General features: G+C 35.7%; 1 protein-coding gene across 2 annotated transcripts; it reads right to left on the bottom strand.

Moving 5' to 3' along the window:
* Nucleotides 1-822: 822 nt before the first annotated feature.
* Nucleotides 823-14209, bottom strand: LOC147382691 (nuclear transport factor 2-like). 2 transcript variants are annotated; one of them, XM_086427797.1, is made up of 10 exons: nt 14057-14209; nt 13837-13917; nt 13594-13731; nt 12753-13041; nt 12446-12681; nt 11478-11658; nt 11259-11380; nt 10782-10847; nt 2225-2291; nt 823-1592 (listed from the first exon to the last, which is right to left on the bottom strand). In XM_086427797.1, the coding sequence occupies exons 2-10, from the start codon at nt 13885-13887 to the stop codon at nt 1282-1284; spliced, it is 1461 nt and encodes a 486-aa protein (XP_086283923.1). In that variant the 5' UTR covers nt 13888-13917; nt 14057-14209; the 3' UTR covers nt 823-1281. The 2 variants fall into 2 exon arrangements, with proteins under 2 accessions (XP_086283923.1, XP_086283924.1); XM_086427798.1 differs by having other exon boundaries at nt 11478-11652.
* Between the last annotated feature and the right edge of the window lie 11552 nt (nt 14210-25761).

Here is a 25761-nt window from a genome sequence, read left to right as displayed (position 1 = left end):
CAAGCCAAACACAAACAATTCCTTTTCAAATTTTCTCGCAAACAAAGTCATAGCCACCAACATTGATCATGAGTGAATCCATACCAAATAAAAAATTTAAAAATTTAAAAAAAAAAATGAAAAACATAAGATTATAACCATCATCATCATTGAAATGCTATCCGAAAAATTGAGGATTTAATGTCAAATAGAAAATAGTTGCAATACCTTATTCCACCATTGTGAAATTAAGGATACGATAAGGACTTCATTAAGAATTTATAACGATTGGCATAATTATTAAAAGTATCTCAATGAGCCATGACAAATACTATGATCGAGTGCTTAATGATCCGAACGATTATTAAACTTTTCACTATGTGTTTGACATTCTCATCTAAAAGCTTGCAAGTGAACGAGGAAATTTTGGAATTATCCTGATAGGAGAGGTAAAAATATAAGACAGCCAGTTGAGATTATACAGGTATTCACAATGACCACCAGTGAAAACCTAATGGATCGGATCATAACCCAAAATGCGGTCCATTCCAAACAAATAACCCAGGACTCATATTGAGGACTCAGGTTCTGATGAGGATCTTCTATTTTGATAACCAGACAGAGATCAGTTAACCATCTCCCAATCTGAGAAATGACCCAATACAATAACAGGTGAATAGATCATCATATATTTTGTTTATACATACATATGAAGTGAATCAAATCTCAAATACTATGCTATCGAATTGGTTTTGGACCCAATCCCATTCTTATTGATTTTCTTTGACCGACCCTAATCCAATCCATGAAGGCACACAGAAGATGAATGGCAAAGAGAACAAATACACAAAGCATTCAGAATACAATAATCGGACACGGGAAGTCTCAGAATATCCCAATAAGAACATCACAAGGTTTCCAAACCATTTCCCCTCAATTTGAAGTAAGAACAACAACAGAAAACACTCCGATACATTCTAACCACCCAAAATTTATGAAAACACCTCTTGTTTATAACATGTCTCCCACTTAAAGAACACAAAAATCTAAGCCCTAAAGAAGCACAAACATATATCATGCTCTAAAAACTGCGCTACTAACTAATCACATAATATCTACCTATCACTGCTTAGGCCAACAAAAACGATCTGACACATAAAAAAGAAAAAAAAAAGGTAAATTTTTCAAAAAATGTTGTATACCTCCTTCTACAACTCCTCAAATTGGAAGAAAGTGAGGCTGTCCATCCATTTTGTTATCAACCATCTTACAAACTACTATGCCTTCTATATTGCCAAGACTTCAAGCAGGAGCGGGCACCCGTTGTGGGACGTTCTTAGGTGTTGCATTAACAGCCAAACCACTTGATCGAATCATACGGCCACCGTTATTACCCATATGATCAACCCTTTGGTATACACCACCATCATTTGCACGGCCTGAAGAACCTCCCCTGCCTCCACCACCACCCCTGTTGGCAAACTCTGGTCTGTTATTGAAATCTCCTCGGCCATAACCCCGGCCACTTCCATAGTTTCCACGCCCTCCTCTTGCTCCATCATTCCTGAACCCACTCACTCTCCCTTGGTTAAACCGACCTCGGTTGTTGTTCCCTGCAAATTTTGAGCAAACCATATTCTCAGGTAAGAGAAACAAAAAAGGATCAACCTGACATCTTTTATAGAGAGCTTAAATTGCCACACCAACTTTTGCTAACACCACCCCAAGATGTGTGCTAACTCTTTGGTGATTTACATATGAATTGGGGTGGCATTAGCAAAAGTTGGTGTGGCAGTAGAATCTCTACTTTTATAACATCGACCTTTATTTGAGAGCTAGCATTCAAACTAGGTCAATCTAGGGGACATTCGGCTGCAACAGGCTTGACTCAAATGAGCATCTCATTCCATGGTTAATGGAAAAATGAATTTTTGGGGATGCATCTCTCCATAAATTGTTTCGGGGAAGGACCATTTTCTGGGTTGTCCATCCCCCTAAATACTTGCAAGACAAACAGTGAACCATACATCCCGCATGTTATATTTAACAAGTATCCCAAGTCCTAACAGCCAAACATGTCCTTAATGGTCTCTTTGATGTGATCAACCCAGCTTGCAAATAATTTCAATTACATTTGACCTTGTGGACATGTGGATGGGTCATTCTGCCCGAAATAAGGTGACAGCTTTTAATGTAAAGATAACCTCAATAGGAAAAGCAGTAAATCACATTTAACACAACTTGCCTCGTGAACTAGAAGCCCGCTTTTCCTCGACATAAGCTTGGCGACTACCAATCGTAATGGGTGAAGCCTGAAAAAACAAAACATATGGTTCACTTACAAACCTCGCAGGATACATGAAATAAACTTTCTGATAATTAGAAAGATTAAAACTGAGTTCCCATTGGGATTGTATTTCTGAGAGGTTATAAAATAAATTGAATAGCTGCTTATTTCAATTTCAATACATTGAAGCGCTTGAATATTTCCATGCACTTTTTCTAGTGGATCTACTAACAAGCTCAATAGGAAAAAAAATTAAAATGTGCAAATCCGACTGTATTAGTATACAAGACTTCATCAGTATAGTGGATATTGACATGCAAAGTAATCACTAAAAATGTAATAAAATACACCACATATACAGCTGCCCTGTACTATGGAGTCCTACCCGGTTGCGATTACACCTCCTATTGTGACATTGCCCTGTGTGGTGGCAATGTCCCCACAGTTGTCCTCAGTACCCTTGTGTTCACCTCCTAGAGTGCCTTCCTCTAAATCAATGGCACCCATGTGTATTTGAACACCAATCCTCTCATGATTGAAACCATGAAAATACACCATAGTTAACCGAAGGTAAGACTTTTCCTTGGGAATCCGTGAAAAGGAGAAGATGAATAAGTTATAAGATGGGTGACAGTGAAAGAGGTGCTCTCATATCTCAAAGAGGAAAAGTGAAACAAACATAAGCCATTCTATATATAGGTGGCCACTGAGTTAAGATCCCTCTGTCTCGTTCCACATTTTTGTAACATTGCACTTTGCAATATTTTCTTTGTTTGGTTTGAAGCACATTCACCACTTCTTTCATCAGCTTAGCAATGTCAATTATGTGAGATCAAGTTGTCAAATCCTACAACGTGATCTTTCATGCCCCGAGAGCATCAACTCACAAAGTAGCAACGGAGAAGTTAACCTTTTTACACAGCTAACAAGACATGTGGCCCGATCTAGTATACTATGAATGAGTACTTCACATCCTATTTTATTCCTTTATAGATCTAGCTCATGCTCTACTATCTAATTTTGAAATATCGATGGCTTCATGAGTAATTTTTGAATTTATCTTAATTTTACTCTTTAAGGCTGCACTGAAATTCAATTTCAAGGTATATTTGTAATTTGCAACAATTTAAAAGTGAAATTCGAAATCATAAACAATTTAAAATGAGGCAGCTTCTATTTAACCAACTTAAGTACGGTAAACATTTTGACTAAATCCAAGCAAAGGTTATAAGGATTAAATTAGCAATAATCAGAAATTTTAACCAGATACAATGAAATTTTTTACCTTTGCAGTAATTAGAAGTTTAATAGTTTAATTCTACTCTTATAATGCATGTTTTAAATGTCAAATGTCCAAAGAACTATTGGAAAATTGAAAAAGAAAAAAGAAACAGATGAAAATGGAACTAAAAGTTCAAAGTAGGATTCTTTTAAACTTCACCACAGTGGATGAAGGAGACAGAGTTAAAATAAAGGAAATTAATGTATAAGGTGGTGGAATCTAAATGAGGAGGGGGGGGGGGGGGGGGGGGGGTTAAAATAATTCATGAAGGAAGAAACTTGGTACTTTAAATGCATAACGGCATACTATAGTAAGTGGGGTTAAGTAATTACTGAATTAAAATAATAGTGAAAGATGTCTGAACTTGGAAGTTTGAACTTTAAAGGCATTAAGATAATGGAAAATAGTTTTGAGGAGTCATGAAGAGAGGGGGGGGGGGGGGGGGGGGGGGGTTAAAATAATTCATGAAGGAAGAAACTTGGTACTTTAAATGCATAACAGCATACTATAGTAAGTGGGGTTAAGTAATTACTGAATTAAAATAATAGTGAAAGATGTCTGAACTTGGAAGTTAGAACTTTAAAGGCATTAAGATAATGGAAAATAAACTTATCAAAAAAAAAAAGATAATGGAAAATAGTTTTGAGGAGTCATGAAGAGAGGGGGGGGGGGGGGGGGTTAAAATAATTCATGAAGGAAGAAACTTGGTACTTTAAATACATAGCGGCATACTATAGTAAGTGGGGTTAAGTAATTACTGCATTAAAATAATAGTGAAAGATGTCTGAATTTGGAAGTTAGAACTTTAAAGGCATTAAGATAATGGAAAATAGTTTTGAGGAGTCTACAAGAAAATTGAGTTTAGGAGAAAAATCTCACAAACGAGGAAAATTGGTTGGGGAATGATGATATTCGAAAGGTCAATAAAGAAAAAAAAAAAATCACGACAAGTATTGACAATTGACTAGAAACAATGGAAAGTTAGAAAAATATATTAATACAAAAAAGAAGCAAAGTGGTGAATGAAGCTAAACATAAGGCATTTATGGTTGGGTATTAGAAAATGTGAGAAAGATGGCCACTAACTTACATGAATTAAAGGGAAAAAAAATAAAGGACTTCAATGATGTTGTCTGCATTGAAGCCAAATATGAGAGAAACATGGTAAATGATGGAGAGTCTAGGAAAAGGAGGTTATGCTATTTCCAGAAATTAGTAAATGAAGACCACAGCACTCAGGGTTATAAGGAATATATCAGAGATCCAAGAACAGGCATACTTCTGAAAAATTCAGGTTCCATAAGTGAAAATAGCACTAGCAAGTCGAAGACAATTAAGGCTATTAGGACAAAATGGTATTCCAATAAAAAGAAAGGAATGGATGAGAAGTATTGGATTTTCTCAAATAGCTAAGTTGTTAGATAATATTTTTTTTATTTGAACAGAGAAAATGTTATGTAGTACCCATATATAAGAATAAAGAATACATATAAAGATGTTCTAACTATTGAGCATTAACCATATGAACCACACAATGAAATTATGAAGGAAAGGAATGAAACAAATACTAAACCAAAAACAAAGATACTTTATAATCAATTTGTTTTATGCAAAGTAGATCAACTATCTAGACAATATTTTTACTTAGTCAAACAATTGAAAGTTTAGGGAAAAGAGGCAAAATCTCCAAATTGTTCTTTTTGATTTAAAGAAAGCATATGACAAAGTAACTAACGAGTTAATTGGGTGGGTCTTTAAGGACAATAAATGAGTCCTAAATCAATTTACTGATACTGACATAATTAAGGACATGAACAAAAGACACTTTACGTGTGTTATTTGCAAATGACGTACTGTTAGTTGCTGAGACTATAAAGAGGGTCGAAGCCAAAAAAAGAAAATCTCTGTAGAGTAGATTTAAAATCTAAGGGCTTTAAAGTATAATCAAGACAGAATATGAGTGGTGCAACTTTAGTAATGAAACCCAGGAAGAATGGCTAGGTCAAAAAAAAAGATAGTCAGGAAATACCACGAAGAAACCATTTTTGCTACCTTGATTTTATTATATAAAAAACGCAAGATTGAGTAGGAAGTTGCCCATAGAATTAGAACTTGATGGCCAGTCGAAGCCAAGAAAAACTCTAGATAGTTGCTTTTAAGTCAGGGTTTTAAAGTACAATCAAGAGAGTCACTGTGGTACAACTTTAGTAACGACAACCATGAAGAATGCCTATAAAAAATTGATAATTAGGAAATACCCCAAAGCAAACATTTTAGCAATCTTGATTATTATACATAAGGATGCGAGATTGAGTGGGAAGTTTCTCATAGAATTAGAACTGAATGATTCAACTGTAGGCAGGAGCTGTGCTTCTTGAATATTACGTGATTGGCACATCCCAATCAAATCCAAAAAAAAAAAAAGTTTTTATAAGACAGGAGTAAGACCCATGCGCTTTATAGAGATAAAGTTGCATGATCAAGACGCAACATGTTAAGAGATTGAGCGTACAAAAGATGGATGAGTGGAAAGACTAAGAAAGATAGAATTAAAATGAATGCATTTGAAACAATGTAGGAGTCTCCCCAAGCTGAGATAAAGTCAAACGAGATGGTTCAGTAAAATGTTAGATTACAGCCCCAACAAGAAGTCTGGATCTAATAAACAGAACTAAGTTTTAGATGAAGAATGACATGAAAGCTTTGAATAATGGTAATGTTATCCTAGGTGCTAAATTTAATAGAAAATCCGAGATGATAAGGAGTTTTCTATGGTTGACATGAAAGATTTGAATATTGGTAATGTTATACTTGGTCTTAAATTTACTAGAAAATCTGAAATGATAACTTTAATCCAATCTCACCATACAAAAAAGTGCTTAAAAATTTGATCACTTCCCATTTTGATTCTAAGTCATATAAACTAGAATAGTTTAAATCAATTGGTAATGAACTGATTAAGCCAACCGCTGCCTATGCAATTGGCAAGACTTAATAGACACAATAGTGACCCTGGACTAAGCATTGGGATGCTTTGAGTTGCGTATTGAGCTAAGTATCCTTCAAACTAAAATATTTACTTTTAAAGATATCCTTCTGTACTAGAAGGATCTAATGATGTAAACAGTATTCAAATTCAAATGAATTCAACTCGACAAATGGATGTATCTTCCCTTTTGGGAGGAGAAGTGTCTAGGAACTGAGCAAAGCTTAGCCCAGTACATTATGGAATCGGAATTTCTAATCTTTTGAAAAAAGTTGGGTGAAGAGCCAGAGTGGCCAAGGAATTTTCTAATAGATATACCACTATGGCCCTAAGCCTGTACCAGCTATGTAAATATTATAATAGCCAAGCAGCCATACTCAGAACCCAAAGTAACATAAGTTGGAGAAGCACACATGGATGCATGTCATGCTATGCAATACCAACCACATCAGAGTAGGCAGGAGCATAGGTCGCTGGTTGTGGGCTATCTTTTTAGATAAAACTTTTTGAACGTCTCTTTTGGAAACTTTTTAGTTGCTCTTATTTATATTTGGACAATTTTTCAATTAGTGTTTTTTTTTTTTTTTGTGAACAATTTACCAATTTGTTTGAATATTTTAATTGTTTTATAGCTGTTTGGACCTTAATGGATTCGTAAAACCCTTTAAACAAATGAAATCCAAGTATTCTATATATAAGGAGCAGAAATTAGCAAAAGAATACAAAAGAGTGAAGGGCTAGTCAAATAGAGTCTTGCATGGTTCCTAAGAGGAGAAATAAAATATACAAACAAATGATTGTTTAACTAGATCATCCCATTGGAAGACAATGCATTGAATGTGGAACAAGTCCACCTAATCCATTAATCAAAGATTTTAACATAGGTAGGAAAGCAGTGATTTATTCTCAATTGGAGATATATGATCATCTTTTGTGAAGCCAATGTGGAGGAAACTATAAATTTGAAATCCATTCATTATGGATCTGTTTGATAGCATTGAAATTCATTTTCCATGGATTTTGAAATCCATGGGAAAATGGTAGAGGAAAGTGGGTAGGGTGGAAAAACCAAAGTTTATTGATTGATTACACCTAGAAAATACAAGTAAAAAACAAATCAGATGAGAAGTATGAAGAAGGGGAGGCGGAAAGAGAGGGAGAGGGGTGGAATAGGGGTGTGGCGAAGAAGAAGAAGAAGAAGAAGAGAGAGAAGAAAAGGCTGCAGCAATAGTGGTGGAGAGAGAGAGGGTGGGCGACTGGTGTTGGACAACAATGGTGGTGATCGACGGCAATGGTTTTGGCGGTGGTGTTGGAGGAGGAAGAAGGAGAGAGATCAGTATTTAAATTTTGGGGGTAGATTTCATTCTCCCATGGATATTGGTGAAAAAAATGAAATGCAACCTTTGCTGGATTTTTGGATGAGGGTGAAAATCCATTTTTCATGAAAAAATCCAATCAAACAAATGAAAAATGGATTTCCAACTCACTTTTCATCCCCAATCAAACACTCCCTTAGGCAATAAAATGTTTAAAATTAATTAAGAAAAGAGTGGCATGGCATACATGCACATGAAGGGAGATGTGTTTTGTGCGTTCACCTTATTTCTTTGATAATTATTATTCACTAACATCTATAGTGTAAGGGTTGATAAGGAATTTGTTCTCCAATGTCCCAAAACATCTCTCCTTTAAGCCAAAAAGATCCCCTATCCTCTCGTTCTTCTTCCCTTTTATAGGCTTTAGGTGGAATCTATTTCCAGGTTACAATAGCCAACTGTGGATTCCCTAGTGACGTCATCTTCACATCTTTCATGGTCATACTCAATAACCAGACAGCACCCATACTGAAGTCCTCCTCACGCCCTTCATGGCTGTACATATCGTCTTCCTAATTCTTGTTGGCAACGCCTGAAGGGTGGGGACTATATCCATTTTGTCGACAGCGGCCATTGGCTTGGCCTCTGCTTCCAATCAAGCTGTTCCAACTGGTGCACATGCTTTGTCATGGGTCTCCAACACCGACAACTTCTAACACTCATTGACAGCATATCTCACCCTTTCTTTAGACACCATATCAGATGAGGAGTGGGTCATAGAGAGGGCTCTGCCCCTATGGTATCACATCAAGAAGTGCCTTCGACTCTCGTGGCATCACGAGCACTGTGTCATTATCAGCATCATCTACATAAGGTAGTAAGTGGTCTTCGCCTAATCAGCATCTTGCTCACTTCTAAGACAAGCCCAAAGTGACCGGACTTTATGGATCCAATGTCATAGAAGCTTATCTTTTATCTGTGAAATGCCAGTAGACAAAGAAATGGGCAGTTGCCATAAAGGTCACTGTATGTAGTATCAAATATGGATAATTAGGGAGCTTCTCACAAAAGCATCCATAAAGAGACAAGGAACAAGAATCACATCCAATGAACTCTCTCCAAGCTAACAAAAGATGACTTCAAATTCAAAACCAACGTGATGGAAACAATGAATTGTCACACAAATAGGATAACTTCTTCATTATAATGGCCTTGTTGTCTTTTAGCTTCAAAAATGCAATAATGCTCTTTCCAAATGACTAGCACATCGCATACAAAAGCAACTTCCACAAAGATCTACTGCAAGGACAAAAGCATCGGAGCACCATCTTTCGAGGAAGCTAGATCCCAAACGATTATAATCAAAGAAATTGATGGGTTGGAAGAGAAATTGATTCCTTAAGACAAAATAATTACTCTCACAAAATCTATTTTTTGATCTTCCCATTTTTTCCTTTATTGGTTAATCTTCCCATCTCACACCTTTGTTTATTTAAAATTCTAGTAGAGATGGCCAAAAATCATGAAGGAATCAAAGAATTGCTTCTTGGGGCATGTAATTCTATTAAGGGCAAAGCACTCTCTCTTAGTTAAGAAATAAATTTCTATAGAAACCCTTTTTAACGGAAACTTTAGCAACATTATTAAATGTGCATCCAATAAAACTGAGGTTCTTGGATCTTAGCACAAACATCTAAAATTCTAGTTAGTCGTACATTCAAACATCCTTCTTTCCCTTAATCCCAGAGGCAACTACTATGGAAAATCTCTTTGCCAAAGAAGGTTTCACAAGGGAGCTTGTAAAATAGACTGGTGTTCCCCAAGTAATATTTTCCTTTTTTCTTTGATGATGATGAGTAGAAGTAACATTTTTTTTTCTATAGTTTTTTACTCATTTTTAGCCCTCCCTTTTGCCTCTCATGTCTTTCTTTTCTTGATTAATATATTTTTTCTCTGGCTATCATTCAAAGAGAAAAGAATAATCTATATGCCTGAACTAATGCATCATTCAATGGAAGTGAATGGTGCATAAAGAGTATATAAACTGGTTCATGAAAGAAAGAAGTAGTAAGCTAAACAAATGATTAAATAGTTCTTCTTGATAAAAGAAAATTTACACTACTATTTTATCAAGCACAGAACATGGTAAATCAAGTGAAGAACCATGTAGAATGATGAACTACCCATCTTTGCAAGTCTCAACCAACTGAACACATATTAAGAAACACTAAGGGTATGTTTGATTGCATGGAAAGTGACTTTCCATGGAATTTGAAATCCATGGAAAAATAGTGATAGAAAATAGGTAGGGTTGGAAAATCAAATTCCATTGTCTGATTTTACTTGGATAAAATCATGGAAAAAATATGAGAAAAAAGAAGAAGAGGAGGAGGAAGAAAATGAGAGGGGGAGAGGAAGAAGAAGATGAGGAGGAAGAGAGAGGGGGAGGATGTGTGGGTGGCGGCGACGATGGAGGCGGCGGCGGTAGAGGTAAGTAAGGAAGAAAATGACGAGGAAAAAGAAAAGAGAACGTAGTGGTGAAAGTGGCAGCGGAGGTAAGTGAGGAAGAAGATGATGAGGAAGATGAGGGGAGAACGTGGTGGTGGTGGCAGCGGCAGAGGTGAGGGATGGAGAAGAGAGAGAGAGAGAGAAGCTGGCCGGAGATGGCGACGACGGTGAGGTTAGTGTAATGGTGGCGGTGGTGGTGGTAGAGGTATGGAAGATGAAGATATGAATGGGGAAGAATTGGGGATCGAAAATATGGGTGGATTTCATTTTCCCACTCATAGTGGACTTTTTGGGTTGGAAAATGAATTTCCATTTCCATGTATAATCAAACACTTGAAAAATGTCATTTTCCACCCTATTTTCCATGTGCAATCAAACATACCCTAAGAAAATAATTTCCAATTACAGCAAGACAGGCAATACCTCTATTGCTCTTTGCACGGCATTTGCAACCTCAAATTCCACGAAACCAAAACAAAATCCTTGTTGCTGCAAAGAAAAAAAAAAAAACAATGATATAAAGAAGTTGAATAACAAAGTCAAAAATATACGTTGAATGGACTCTTTTAAAATAGTTAAGTACATATATCAAATTCCGCCACTTAATGTATTCTAGTCCAACACTACGATTATTTCCCAATTGCAAGATATTGATTAGCATTTTACATAGATTATGAGTGCCATCTTGTAGATATTACACTAAATAACCATATGAACTTTACATATACAAAATTCATTGTTCCCAGTAAAATAATGTTACGAATCCAGAAATCCCATCATTCAAGGTATCCTAAATCCAACACTATACACCCATGTCCAACTTTGACACATGTATTCATGCAATATAGTTCAAAACAAAATGAAATAAGAATGTGATTCAATCATTCAACTGAGATGAACCTTATTGCTTCTAACTTGAACACCATCATTCTTGATAGGTCCAAACCTCTTGAACTCCTCCTCAAGTTGATCACGTGTAGCATTCAATGGGAGATTCCTTATGTAAATGGAGTGACCACCATCTGCACATGCAAATGGATAACTATCAAGAAAGGTCGGGAAAAAAGGCGCTACATACAAATCAAGGAACTAAATTAGAATGATGTTATACAGACAAACCTTCTCCCTCTTGAGTACTACCACTTTCAATAGCATTTGAACTGGAGGTCGGAGTCTCTGCAATCGAGGGTGGTGGCGGTGAAGGAGGGGCCACCTGTCGCTCTTGATTTGCAGGTTCTGGTCTTGCGGGAGCAGGTGTAGGAACTGACAAAGGCGTTGCACTCTCTTTCATAACCTTCACCTAAAATAACAAGATCAGCTTCTTTGATATTTGACATTTCGTGAATAAATAAACATATATGATAAAAAAAAATGGTGACCCCATTCCTTTGCCTCAAGATTTATCCCCCCCCCCCTCCCATCCCACAAAAAATGTATCTCGAGGATGGTTGTCCCTCCTCCTTTGTCTTCTCTCTTCTTCCCCTTCCCAAGAATATCCCAACTTGATTGTCATTTGTCTCCTAACCCTTTCCAAAAATACCTCTACAACTTTCTAAATTACTTTTCCTCTTTTCCAATAATACCCTTCCAAATTTATTGTTTTTCCTCTTCCACCCCCTAAACCCCAAAGAGGATGCCCGTGTTGTAGGCACGGGCAAACTCTAGTATATATATAGACAACAACAAGTTAATTAGGTCATCCAAATCATTTGCCCCAACATCTGTAATACTATATGACTCTACAAATATAGTCTACGGGGCACATGTCAAAGTTATCTAAGAGTGTACCAGACAATAATATAGCAACACTATCACACGATATGTATGCATGCACCAACATCACAATTATTTATCACAAAAGAGTATTATGAAAAGGTACATTTGAGAATCCACAAGAAGAGTGGGGGCACTAAAAGCTAAGCATTATTCAAATGGACCACTAATGAAATTCCAACTTAGCTAAGTTGGTAAGATGTGTGGAGTGTTGTTCCCGCGTCCTAGGTTCAAACCCCCTTGAACCCACCTTCACCTTGCTAAACAGCAACCACTAACCCTTTACCAATCTTACAAAGAAAAGGACGACTTACAATTGAAGCGTATGACTTCTTGGGCGTTTCTTCATAAGCAGTGGAGCTAGAATCCACTACTATCTGTGAATCATTCTGAATTTCTTTAACAACCTCATCTACCAGTGTTTCCTCTTCCACAACCGAACCATCCTCATTTTCAGAAGGATTATATACTTCCTCAACATTAACTTCTTCTTCTTCTGACAATGTATCTGTTTGCTCATAAACCCGATTCTCCTGTGCAGCAGCAGGTTCTGCAGACAACTATGAATCATAAAAAATCCATAAATCCTTCATATAGTAAATAAGCTAATATTCTCCATACCTTGATCCGGAGTTAGAGGAGCAGCTACACCATTATCCAGAGCATGGTTCCTGCCATGATGTTCGACATCTTCAACATATCTAAAAATGTCATTCAAAACAAAGTACCCTTTGTCTTGAGGCGCAAGGAAGAAAGATTGGGTAAAATTCCGTTTCACACCGTCCGTCCCAGTCAAATACCCAGTCACGAGAACAATCACTCCACCATTAAACGATTCCTGAGAATCCACCGTCTTTATCTCCGCAATAAATTCTCTATAGTCGAGAGAAAGTATCTTCTCATTGATAGCCTGTGCATCAACATAGTGACAATGTAGGGGTTTGGGAATAATTTGAAAAGAGAAAGCTTCGTAAAAAGTCGGGAAAAGTCAATAAAGTCGGCAAAACATTAGATAAATTAAAAAATAAAAATAATTTTTTAAATGTAAAAAATATGTATTTAATATGATAAATGATAAAATAACACTTAATAATACTCAAAATAAAAATAATCTGCAGTTTAAAAAAACAAATCATCGATTAAATCACACTTTATCATGATTTTTTGAAAAATCAAAGATTATTTCAAAAGCTTCGCAATTTTTTGAAAAAATCGTGATTTAATCCACAACTAATAAAATGGTGATGCATGAAAACAAAATCCTCTTAAGAACAACCCAAAAATCCTTGTTTTTCAAGAAAATCTATTTACAAACAACCAAATGATCCTAGTTTTTCATTCTATTATTTCCAGAAAATCAACTAACTTTAAATCATACCATTGCATTGCAAATAGTTATTCAACCAATTGTATAGATTCTTCACAAACTTGGGTAACTAATAATGCGAGAAAAAAGACTCACTTGCATGGTTGTTATGGAACCCAAGGTTCCATCTGGCTTGGAACGGCCCATTTTACTACTGTCCTGGTAGAATCGATAAACCAGCTCTGGTGAATGATGCAATATATGGTAGTATTGATGAACAAAAGCATTCCCAACCTGAAGAAAAAAAAATAACCCAAAAAATTCAAAATTTAAAGAAAAAAATTTCAGAAATGAGCAGAAAGAAAATGTGGTAGAGGTATGGTTAATCTGAATAAATACCACTTGAGCAGTAGGGCCAGATCCCGTAGTGGATTGCTGCGAAGATGCCATTGATGAAAAACAAGCTCCGAAAGAAGAACCCTAATCACAAAATTACAGTTACGCAAAAGAGATAAAACCCTAGACACGATAGAACGATGAGAAACTCAAGATCACAATGAGAGAGAAAATTTGGAAATTTAAATCAAAGAGATAGATCGATTGGATCGACGCAGCGTACCTAGGTTTTCTTTTGATGATCGAAGAGAGCGATCGCAAGAGGAGACGAAGAAGGATTTGGATTCCTTTTCTATTTCCTTCGCAATTTCTAGGGTTTTTGCTTTTTGGATCCGAGAGAGAAGGAACGAACGATAAATGGAAGGAGGTTTTTCACTTTTCGGAGTGGTGTTTTATTTCTGTACTAGTGATAAAACCAGGTCGTTATTTTCATATGACCAGCGCATCATGTAATACAGGCGTATTTTAAACTTTATAAACTTTATGATGTTTTAGTATTCTTTGCATTTTATACGCCTGGCTATATCAATATTTTGCTTTAATTTATTTTAAATTTTATGACCATGGTCGTCTCTGGAAATAATATCAAATTACCTAAATGCCCTTATTTTCGACTAAAATTCAAACAAACAAATTTCAACGTCTGGGTATATTTTGTTGCTCTCGCCATCATCTCCTTCAACCTTGGAAGCTCAAGAATAATATTTTATTTTTTGTGAACTACAAGATGATGGAAGTTGGGGTAGAAAAATCAAAGATTTTCTACAAGGGAAAATGGGATGAAATCGAAAATGATGAATTGAAAGCGGGGATTAAATAAATTAAATATAATTTAGCATAGAAGTTGGATAGCTTGCAAATCACAAAGTTTTGGTAGGAGGTTTAAAACAATGACATTTAAGTCATTTGCTATTAGTCTTTCAGACTAGATCGAGATTAAAATATATTTCAAATATTCACCAAGACGTGAAGGGTAAGTTTGATTTACATGATTTTTACTCAATGGTGGAACCTGTGATCCTTTATTGATATTGTAGACATCATACTTTGAACGGATCCCCCTACTCGAAAGACCTCAAAAATATCGATTTTTCAAATAAAATTGACCAACAGACCTCAAAAGCCCGAATCACTAAAAAATGATATTTTTATCAAATTAAAGGCTCCTAAGTCCCCCTAAAGGTCTAAGGGACCCACCAAAAGGAGTTGGCATACCCCCCTTCCCTACCCTTCACCACTCCCCTCTCGAATTTGAAATTACCCCAAGCCCACGAACTCTCAACTCACAAAAATGCATTTCTCATCCCATTCAATCTAACCTAAATTTAATCCAACCTCACCAAAACCTTAAAACATACTCACCCTCAAAAACTCATTCCAAAATAATCCTAATCAAACCCAAATAACTTACAACATTCCTAAAATCCAAGCCCAATACACCAAAGCCCATAAATCATTATACATATTAAACCACACCCATAATTCATAACCCTAACCTAAAATCATTATTCATATCAACTAATCACCCATTTTATCATAAAATAGGACACATATCATCACCCCAACTTACCTCTCTCATTCAACTACCTACTCCCATCACCATTCTCTAACAATTCATCTACCCATATCACTTATTTCTAAAAATCATCTTAACCCATGTCCTTCCCAAACTTACCACATCATTCTTTCTCTAAATAAAACATCTACCCCCATCTCTAACATACCCCCATCATCATTTATAAATCTATTTTTACAAACCAAACTCACACCCCTCATCTCCAATCTAACACTATTTCTCTCCAATCAACTCATCTAATTACCTCACATCCCCATTTTTTTTGACACATGTCATCATCCCCTTAACCCTCCCAAAATCCAATCAACCAATCCCTTACACAACCCATTTTCCTAATCTAAATACCTTACATCTTTAACCAACCTAACACTCAATCAACAAATTATTCCCTTACACCCCCACTCTCTTCAACTAAACACCTATCATCTTACCTCATCAAAACACTCCACCCAAATGGATTAGATAGGATCAAAATCATTTGGATAAAAAATCACTTATTTACCCTCATTACACAACTACCCTCATCTCCACTCTAAATTTCACACCCCCACCTCAAAATTCATGTCATTCTCTACTATTTCATTCATTCACCCCATTATATTCCTAAATAAACCTCTCAATACCTATAAATACCCCCCATCACCTTCCAAAATGGGTGACTAAGGTGTTGTTTGTTAAACTGAAGAAAATAAGTGCTGAATAGCATTAAGCGCTGAATTTAAGTGCTGAAAAAGTTGTTTGTTTAGATGCTGAATCATATTTGATACATATTGCTGAAACTGGTAAATTGTCTTTGTTACCCTTGCAATCATATTATACATTGTTTACATGTTTCAAATGCCTATTTCTTATCAAACACAATAAAATATATTATTTCTTATAAAATTAAAATACAAATTATTTTTAAATAATAAATAATACTCAAATCTTTAATTTATAAATAATAATTTATATTTATAAAAACCCACAAATTTCAAATTAAAAATAATAATGTCATACAAGTCATCAAAATTTGAAATCAACATTAAAAAAACTTAATTTTGGATAAATAATTGAATGATGTGTAATTATAAAAGTACCCTATGAATTAATAAGGGCAACCTAAACCATAGCCAATTTTTTGTTTTGTTTTATATGGGTTAAAGTTTTTGGAATGAGCAAATTTTTAGTAAAGATGGTCTATGTGGTCTAGAGATCGTCCTCACCAAAAATCAGTCCATTTTGAAACTTCTAACTCGTCAGAAATAGTTTTTAAAAAAAAAGAAGGGACGATTTACGATTCTTGAACTTGTTTTAATAGGGTTAGAAGTTTCAGGATATGCTGATTTTTGGGGATGATGATCACCTCTTTGTAGAGATCATCCTCATCAAAAATCAATTTATTCCAAAACTTTTAACCCATATAAGATAAATAATTTAGCCATGATGTGGGTTTATTAATTTGTGAGGTGCTTATATACTAATGAGGAGATCATCTTCACCAAAAATCAACTCATTCAAAAATTTTAACTCATATAAGACAAAATAATTTAGCCATGGTGTGGGTTTATTAATTTGTGGGATGCTTATATACTTATTCATAAGATATAAGAGGTAATATCCTTTTAAGAATAAGGGCATACTAGTCCAGGCTCAAAAAAACGAAGGGCATACTTGTCCGTGTTGAAAAAAGTGAAGTACTTACTGTTTTAGTACTTTTTTTCAGCATCAAAATAGTGCTGAATTTTTTTCACTTATTTTCAGCAATAAGCGCTAAAAATATAGAGTAAACAAACGCGCTATTTTGACAAAAAGTGCTGAATTTAATTTTTTTCAGCAATAAGCACTGAAAAATAGCGCAAACAAACACTACCTAAGTCTTATACTAAAAAAATCTACACTCAACTCATCTCTATACTCTCAACTCTCTTTTACTCTATTTCATATTCTCACATTACCTTCTAAAATAGATATTTTCATACTTAACTAAGGACTCAAGATGGATTTAAAAAAAGAAGGAGAAAATAAGAAGAAACAAAGGCTTCAAAGTGGGTTAAAAGAAAGACACCCCATTTCTCTCTCTTTACCCTCTCCATATCCCTCTTCTACTATCACATTTCTCTCTTTAATTTTTATTTTAGAAAGTTCCTAAGATGTAATGCTCCCCTTCCCTTATCTCTGGTAGACCAGACTTCGATTCGGTCAAAAGTATAAGGATTATAACTACTTTCAAAATAAAATCGATTTAATCCTTCAAATTATTTTGAGGCACTCGACATTCGGGCTCTTCTCAACTCATGAGAATGGACCCGTAACTGAAGATGGACTCATAACCGAAGCCAACACTTTTCAAAATGTGTTATTTCTAAGGTTAATGCTCATTCAGATCATCTCTATCGATGAGATGATCCTCAGAAGTGAAAGTCGATAGTAAATCCCTATTTAGGGTATAAGTTATCGACACGTGGCACTTTATGTTATTTTGTATTTTCATCAAAAAATGATTGAGTTGAGTTGAGGTTACCACCACTTGGTGGGGAGAAAATGGTGCTTAACACCTTCCCTTTTCTCCAATCAAGCCATTTACCCCGATCTCAAGGTTAGATCGGTATCTTATCTATCGATCACTATACGTCAAAAATGACACTATTTCGAAAAAAAACACGTTCTAGGTGACCATTCACACCCTCTTACAATATGAATGGTGGCGCCTCCAAACTTCAGTACAAGTGATCTTGGAAATCTGAGAATCATGTATCTATAGCTGGCGACTCTATTGAGGATACTAGGTTCAACCCTCGTGTCAACTAGATCACTTTGAAAAAAAATAAATGATTCTATTTTGCTAGCTAACATTATTTGTTTGTTGTTTATGTTTACTTTTTTTATTTACATGTTCTTGTTGTAATATTTATTTATATGCTTTCTTCATTATATACTGTAGACACCTCATTTTTGCGTCCGCCTGATTAATCAACTCGTCAACCCGATCGCAACGGTTTCCAATTATGGATGTTTATTCCAATGCTTTATTTTGTTACTGGATATGTTTCAGAAATTTGGATAAGGTATTTCGAACCGACAAAGTCTTAGAAACCACGCTACGCTAGGAAAATACGACTCTAGAAACATAGAAATCATCATTTTACAGACAAAAAGAAGTTTCACGATAAAAATCACTAAAAATATCTAAATTACCAAAATACCCCTAACATCAAAAGATCCCTAGAGCCTACGTTACGCTTAGGAAAACCCATTCGAACATATAAAATAACAAATCGAAACCAAATAAATCATTTAGCCAATTTTCATAGAATTCGATAAAATTACAGAAATGCCCCTCATAAAGTTCACGATCGTTTCACACAAAAAAACTTCATAAATGACACAAACCAATATTTTCATTGAATTTCTTATGAAAAATCAATTATAAAATATCTTAGAACATCAAAAACCGACTTAAAACGCAAAAAATCCTCTCCGGGACACAAAAAAACTTTATAAATGACACAAACCAATATTTTCATTGAATTTCTTATGAAAAATCAATTATAAAATATCTTAGAACATCAAAAACCGACTTAAAACGCAAAAAATCCTCTCCGGGGGTAAAATGATAATTTCACAATTTTCATAATTAAAATTTTTTAAATTAATAAATAAAACATTAAATAATTAAAATAAAATATTAATAAAATTAATTTAAAATTTTGAACCAAAGAAATCGATTAATCGGGCTCTTAGGCAAAATTGTTGAGGGTTCGCAAGATATTTCTTTAAGGACCCTTCCATTTGGGGGTCCAAAGAATTAAAGATATAATAGAGGGGGGTTCTCAAAAAAATAAAGTCAACCAAGAAATACTAAAGTCAAGATATTAAAGTCAATCAAATAAGACTAAGGTCAAAATTAAAGTCAATTAAGTAAGACTAAAGTCAAGATATTAAAGTCAATCAATTAAGACTAAAGTCAAAATCTTAAAGTCAATCAAATAAGATCAAAAGTCAAAATCCTAATAGAGTTCTAATTAAATAATAACTCTACTTAATAGAATTCTAACTAAAATATAACTCTACCTAAAATAATTTTAATTAAAATACAACTCTACCTAAAACAATTCTAACTGAAATACAACTCTACCTAAAACAATTCTAACTGAAATACAATTCTAACCAAAAGAATTATAATCAAATACTAATTCTATCTAAATCATCCCTTAAAAAAAATCTATAAATAGAGGTCCTTACACCCTATTTTCGTATCAAATCAAAAAATCCTAAGAGAAGTAGGTCAAAAAGCCTCCCTAACCTCTCATAAACCTCAATTTTGAAGTCCCAACTCCTTACCTAATACCCATACATCAATTTTAGCTCAAAAAACACCTAGAAACCCTTCAAAAACACCCCAAAACCCATATACAAATCCAAAGAATTTAGATCTAAAAAAGAGATACTTCAACTTGGAGATAAGAAATCAGATCCGATGACAGAACGAAGCGAGGAATACTATACATGAAGTTGTTTTATCAGATCTAAGGGAAAAAACCATTGCATTCGAAAAAGGTAAGTATTTTTTTTATTTTTTTATTGATTGGATCTTTTTAGCAATGTAGTTCTATTTGGGAATTAGTAGAAATCGACGTTTGCCGGGCGGGGTTGGTGCCTAACACCTTCCAACTCCGTAACGTGATCCCCGAACTTTATTTTTTATTTTTCGTAGATTAGTTTCTTTTGCCTTTTAGAGTCAATGTTCGGTTCCTAGACCGTAATAACTAGGTGGCGACTCCCAAACCTCAATGGTCAAAAGCGGATCCGCGCACCCCGCGGATCGAGGGCGCTTTCACATACTTGTAAGGGGGTCGATGACAAAAAAAAGAAAAAAAAATGCACAAGCACTTGCGAGCATAACCCATTGCAAAAGCCACCACACCCACAATATATCTAGCCCTGATGCCTAATAGTTCTACGGCTTAAGATCGTTATTTCAAACATCGGGGATGAACACATCAAATCCGATCACCAACCAACGACATGTGTACTTCGGTATGCATCGAGGTTTGAAGATCGGATAATCATAAACCTACCTATTAGTCGCATGCATGTGCCCGATTAGATGAGGAGGACACGAGGTTCCAAGAATGTATCGACTCCCGAACAAAATTGTATTTGTTTAAGTTGTTGTGGGGCCTCGAAGTCCAAATTATAAGCCCACGAAGGCAATTTTGTATAGATTATGATTTTTTTTTTTTTTTTTTTTGCATTTCCTTACTTTCCCCCTTAGGTAAAAGGGGAGGATATGATTGCTGCATTTTGCCCAAAACAACAAAAACAATAAGGGACATTCAAAATAGTGGCCAAGAAACCAGTTTCAGTTGAATTGCAAAAACTAGATTTCTTTCTAGTTCGTGTTCATAACACGAGTCACCAAAAATGTGTCTCATCAGTGCTTGAAGAACAAATGAAACAAAGACTACCTCATCCGTGTTTGAAGCACGGATAAAACAGAGACTTCCTTATCTGTGTTTGAAGCAAGGATAAAATAAAGACTGCCTCATCCGTGCTCCAAACATGGATCAATATGAATCTTGAACAGACCAAATTCATGTGAACTACATCAATACCACCTTAAAAAAAACAAAAAAATATATATATATCCTAAATTTTAGAAAACTAAGCAAGGTGGATTTTCTTCAATAAGCCATCGATGAGCCAAATAAAACTAAGCAAATTTTGGGAAAACTAAGCAAAAAAAAAAAAAACCTGTTGATGAGCCGAATCAAAACAAATTTTAGACCTTGGGCCTCAAACGGCCCATGACACCTCGAGCAACCATGAGCGGTTATCCGACCAATCAAGTTGGCCCCAAGATCCGAGGACAAATGGGGTCTAATACCCTTAAAACTCCCGCCAACTATTTTCAAAAATAAAAAAATCAAAAATAAATACAAAATGTGTAGAATTTCTCAAATCAAATTGATTTTATAACCTCACCCATATTCGTCTCAAATCGGGCACACGACCCGTATACATGTAAATCGGGTCCCCAACCCGTATCCATTCAAACCAGGTCCACGACCCGTATCCATCCAAATCGGGTCCACGGCCCATTCTAAATTGGGTTCACAATCCAATTTCGACCCGAACTAAGTCCATGATCCATATGTAATTATACAAAGTCGACAACCGACTGATCAACTCAAATGAATTCAATCATTTTCCAATGAAATATATTATATATATATATATATATATTCAAAACACAAAAAAAAGAAAAAAAAGATTTAAAGGCGTCAATTGCATTTCTTAATCAAAATCAGTGCCTAAGAACAATCTTGCCCTATTGATACGAAGGGAATAAACTACGTCTATTGAAGGAAATGAGGTGATTTAAGAGTACCATTTTGCACCACCTTTTCCCTGGGGATCTGACTGATCGATTTTGATTTCAGATAACTGAATTGGGGGCTAACAAAAAAGACGTTTTTCCAACTCGACTTGTTTCAGAAATCTATTTTTTCAAAATGTTGTACCGATTCCGTATTGATATCATTTCCGTGCTGATGTAATTATTTTTATTTTACCGACTCTGTGTCGAGGCTAGCTCCGTGCTGGTAAAATTCTTTTTTTTAAAATATTTTATCGACCCCGTATCGATGCCAGCTCCGTATTGATGAAATTCCATTTTCAAAATGTTTTACTAACTATATGTCGATGCCAGCTCTATATTGAGGTAATTCCTTTTTGAAAATAGTATGTCAACTCCGTGCTGATGTAATTATTTTCAAAAGTACACAACCTAGATCCGTACTGATGCCGACTTCATGTTGATGCTAGCTTCGTGTTGATGCCGACTTCGTGTTAATGCCAGCTCCGTGTTGATGTTAACTTCGTGCTGATAAAATTATTTCCAAAAATACATGATGCCAGCTTCGTGTTGATGCCAACTCCGTGTTGATGCCAGTTTCGCTCTGATGTAATTATTTTCAAAAATATATAATCCAACTTCGGGCTGATGCTAACTCCGTGTTGATTTCAGCTCCGTGCTATTGCTAACTCCGTGTTAATGCCAACTCTGTGTTGATTTCAGCTCCGTGCTAATGCTAACTCCGTGTTGATGCCAACTTTGTGTTGATGCCAACTCCGTGCTGATGAAATTATTTCTAAAAATACATGATCCAGCTTCTTGCTAATGCCAACTCTGTATTTATGACAGTTCCGTGCTGATGTAATTATTTTCAAAAATATACACGGACTGATGCCAACTCCATGTTGATGCCGGCTCTACGCCGAAAACCTTTTTTTATTATTTAAAACTTGTTTACTTTATAATAAATAACTTGACCGGACCTAATAAAACATCAGGCATTTTCTTTTTTGTAAACAAGATAGTAACGTTTGGTCTTCTGTACCCATAGGTGGCCAAACGAAATAAATATAAATAGCCAGAGGTACCTCCGTATTTTCTCTGATCTTCAACCAATACCATGAGTACATCTGAAGTAGTACAACTTACAACAGTCGAAACATCAGATATTGATGCAATGATCATAGCATTATTAAAAACTATTGAGAGATAAGAAAAGCTATTGAGTGTCATGTTAGTTAACGCCAGCTTTATACAAGCTTAGACAGTACAATACCATGCTTCAAGGTCAAACCAGGATCTATTTGAACAACTTTCACAAAAATCACAAACCATCCTACCACCCACAATACCGGGATACCAAGGGCCCCCGCTTTACATTTCGCATAATCGACCACCCCCTGTGGTCATTCCTGATGATGAGTGTGAGTATAAGGCCCCAGAGGCCAAAAACATGACAGACCAAAAAATGGCCCAACAAATTGAGTCTCTTTAGGAAGAAATGAGGATAATCAAAAGCCTCAACACCATGAGCGAAAACTCGATTTAAGGACCTTTGTTTTTATCCTAATGCATAGTTGCCAACTAAGTTTAAGTGTATAGCGTTTGAGAAGTACAATGTAGTAGGGTGTCTTCTGTCACACCTAAAATTGTATTGTGGGTCAATGTGTCAGTATGGCAAAGATAATAGGCTACTGGTACAGCTATTTTAAAGAAGCCTAACAGGGCCAGCCCTCAAATAATTTTTAGGACTAGATCACACACTCATCAAGAATTGGTAAGACTTAGTAGAAATATTCTGGCATAATTACAGGTTCAACATAGATGTGGGTCTGGACTGGAACGACATGGTTAAGATGATACAAAAACAGAGGGAAACGATGAAAGAGTATGCCTAGAAGTGACGAAAGTCTACTTCACAAGTAAGGCCTGCGATGACCAAGAAATAGATGAACACCATGTTTATCTCAACACTAGGACACGATTTTGTACTCATTTGGTGGGACACACTACAGGCACTTTCTCAAATCTAGTACAAGTAACAAATTGGGTCGAGGATGGGACTCAAACCGATCTGATATTTGATTTCACAAGCCTATGGACAATAGTAGAAATACTTACATAGAGAAAGTCGGTACCTATGGGAAAGAAGAGAGAAAAAACACAGGTCAACAACGTATAGCCAAACTGACCCCTCTTCATCCCCGTACCAGCGCCGATACCACAAGCTCCGTCAACCTCCTGGGCTTTAAGGCTTCCCCCAGCCTAAACCCCCGCACCTCAGAACCTATTCCAAACAAACCCTCCACCAGTCACACAACAAGTACCACAGTACAGGCAGCAAGCATGACCTAACAGAGTTAAGAGGGTGTTTAACAGGTTGTCAATGGCATTATCAAAATTATTCCTAATCTTACTCAGGCGAGAGTATCTCGCTAAAAGGCCACCAAATCCAGAAACTAATAAAGGACCAAGATATGACCTTAGCTTGTTTTGTGAATTCTATATGAATGCTCCAAGGCATTCTACAAATCAATGCTGACAACTCAAACATTAGGTACAGAGCCTGATCAATAAGAAGGTTCTCATACTGGATGGGCTCGAAAACCCACCTCAACAACAAAAACATCAATCACCCCTACCTACTTACAATGGAGGGAGAAGTAGGCACAGAGTAAATGTTATTATCAGGGAACTAGATTTTAATCCATCAACTTTGATAGCCCCCATCAGGTCGAAAATTAAGATCCACCTAACAAAGGAACCAGAGACATCAACAGTTAACACCATCAACTAGTACAGAACATACCCACCTCGAAACTCGTAACAACTACTCAGAATGACTGATTTTACCATCCATCCTACTACTAATACTGCTACCGAATCACCTTTCATTATACCCTATACATCGTAAAATTCTCAAAATACAAGTCGACCACCCCTTCACATACCCTATACTTCATCCTCACGACCACTACTTGTTATTCCTTACACTTCACCAATCCCTCAAGTAGCTTCTCCCACAACAACAATATCCAAACCGCAACCACCACCCCTCATCCTCAACATAAAAGTCGATCTGAAAGCGCCCTCGATCCACGGGGTGCCGGATCCGCTTTTGACTCTTGAGGTTTGGGAGTCGCCACCTAGTTATTGTGGTCTATGAACCAAACTGACTCTAACATGGATAAAAAGAACTAATCTACCACAAAAAATCTGAATTCGGGGATCATGTTACAGGGTTGGAAGGTGTTAGGCACCAACCCCGCCCGACCAAAGCCGGTCTCTACTAACTTCCCAAATATATCACATTGCTAAAAACTTAGATAAAAATAAAAAAAATTACATACCTTTCCGATAGCAAGGATTTTGTTCCCTCAGATCTGACAAAAAGAGCTCCTTATATTGTACTCCATTGCTTCCATCTGTCTCCGGATTTGACTTCGGATCTCCTAGATCAAGGTATCTCCTTGTTTTTGAATCTGAACTCTTCAAGTTTGTTGCGGATTTGGGGGTATTTTTGGAGGTATTTTAAGTGTTTTCTAGACTAAAATTGAAGGAGGGATGTTAGGTAAGGAGTTGGGGCTCCAAAATTAGGGTTTATGGGGGGCTAGGGGAGCTTCTAGACCTACTTCTCTTAGGGTTTATGATTTGATACGAAAATAGGGTGTGAGCACCTCTATTTATAGATGTTTTTTAGGGTTGATTTAGATAGAGTTAATGTTTAATTAGAGATCTTTTAATTAGAGTTGTGTTTTAGTTAAAATTATTTTAGGTAGAATTGTGTTTTAATTAGAATTGTTTTAGGTAGAATTGTTTTTAAGTTAGAACTCTATTAGATAGAGTTATTATTTAATTAGAATTCTATTATGACTTTTGGTCTTATTTAATTGACTTTTAATGTTTTGACTTTAGTCTTAATTGATTGACTTTTAATATCTTGACTTCAGTCTTGCTTAATTGACTTTAATTTTGACTTCAGTCTCACTACCTTGACTTCAGTCTTGCTTGA

Source organism: Akebia trifoliata, chromosome 16 (assembly GCF_017979445.1).
Source record: "Akebia trifoliata isolate Shusen 1 chromosome 16, ASM1797944v1, whole genome shotgun sequence".
NCBI classification, from domain to species: Eukaryota; Viridiplantae; Streptophyta; class Magnoliopsida; order Ranunculales; family Lardizabalaceae; genus Akebia; species Akebia trifoliata.
The sequence above is the reverse complement of the archived record's forward strand: the minus strand, read 5'-3'. Positions and strand labels throughout refer to the sequence as shown.

What these genes read in the sequence shown, in the direction of transcription:
- LOC147382691 (XM_086427797.1), bottom strand. Translation starts at nt 13,887, where the DNA reads ATGGCATCTTCGCAGCAATCCACTACGGGATCTGGCCCTACTGCTCAA. An exon ending in TAGTACTCAAGAGGGAGAAG is followed by an intron (nt 11,381 to 11,477) that starts GTTTGTCTGTAT and finishes TTGCATGTGCAG; the next exon opens with ATGGTGGTCACTCCATTTAC. An exon ending in TTCAAGTTAGAAGCAATAAG is followed by an intron (nt 10,848 to 11,258) that starts GTTCATCTCAGT and finishes TTTTCTTTGCAG; the next exon opens with CAACAAGGATTTTGTTTTGG.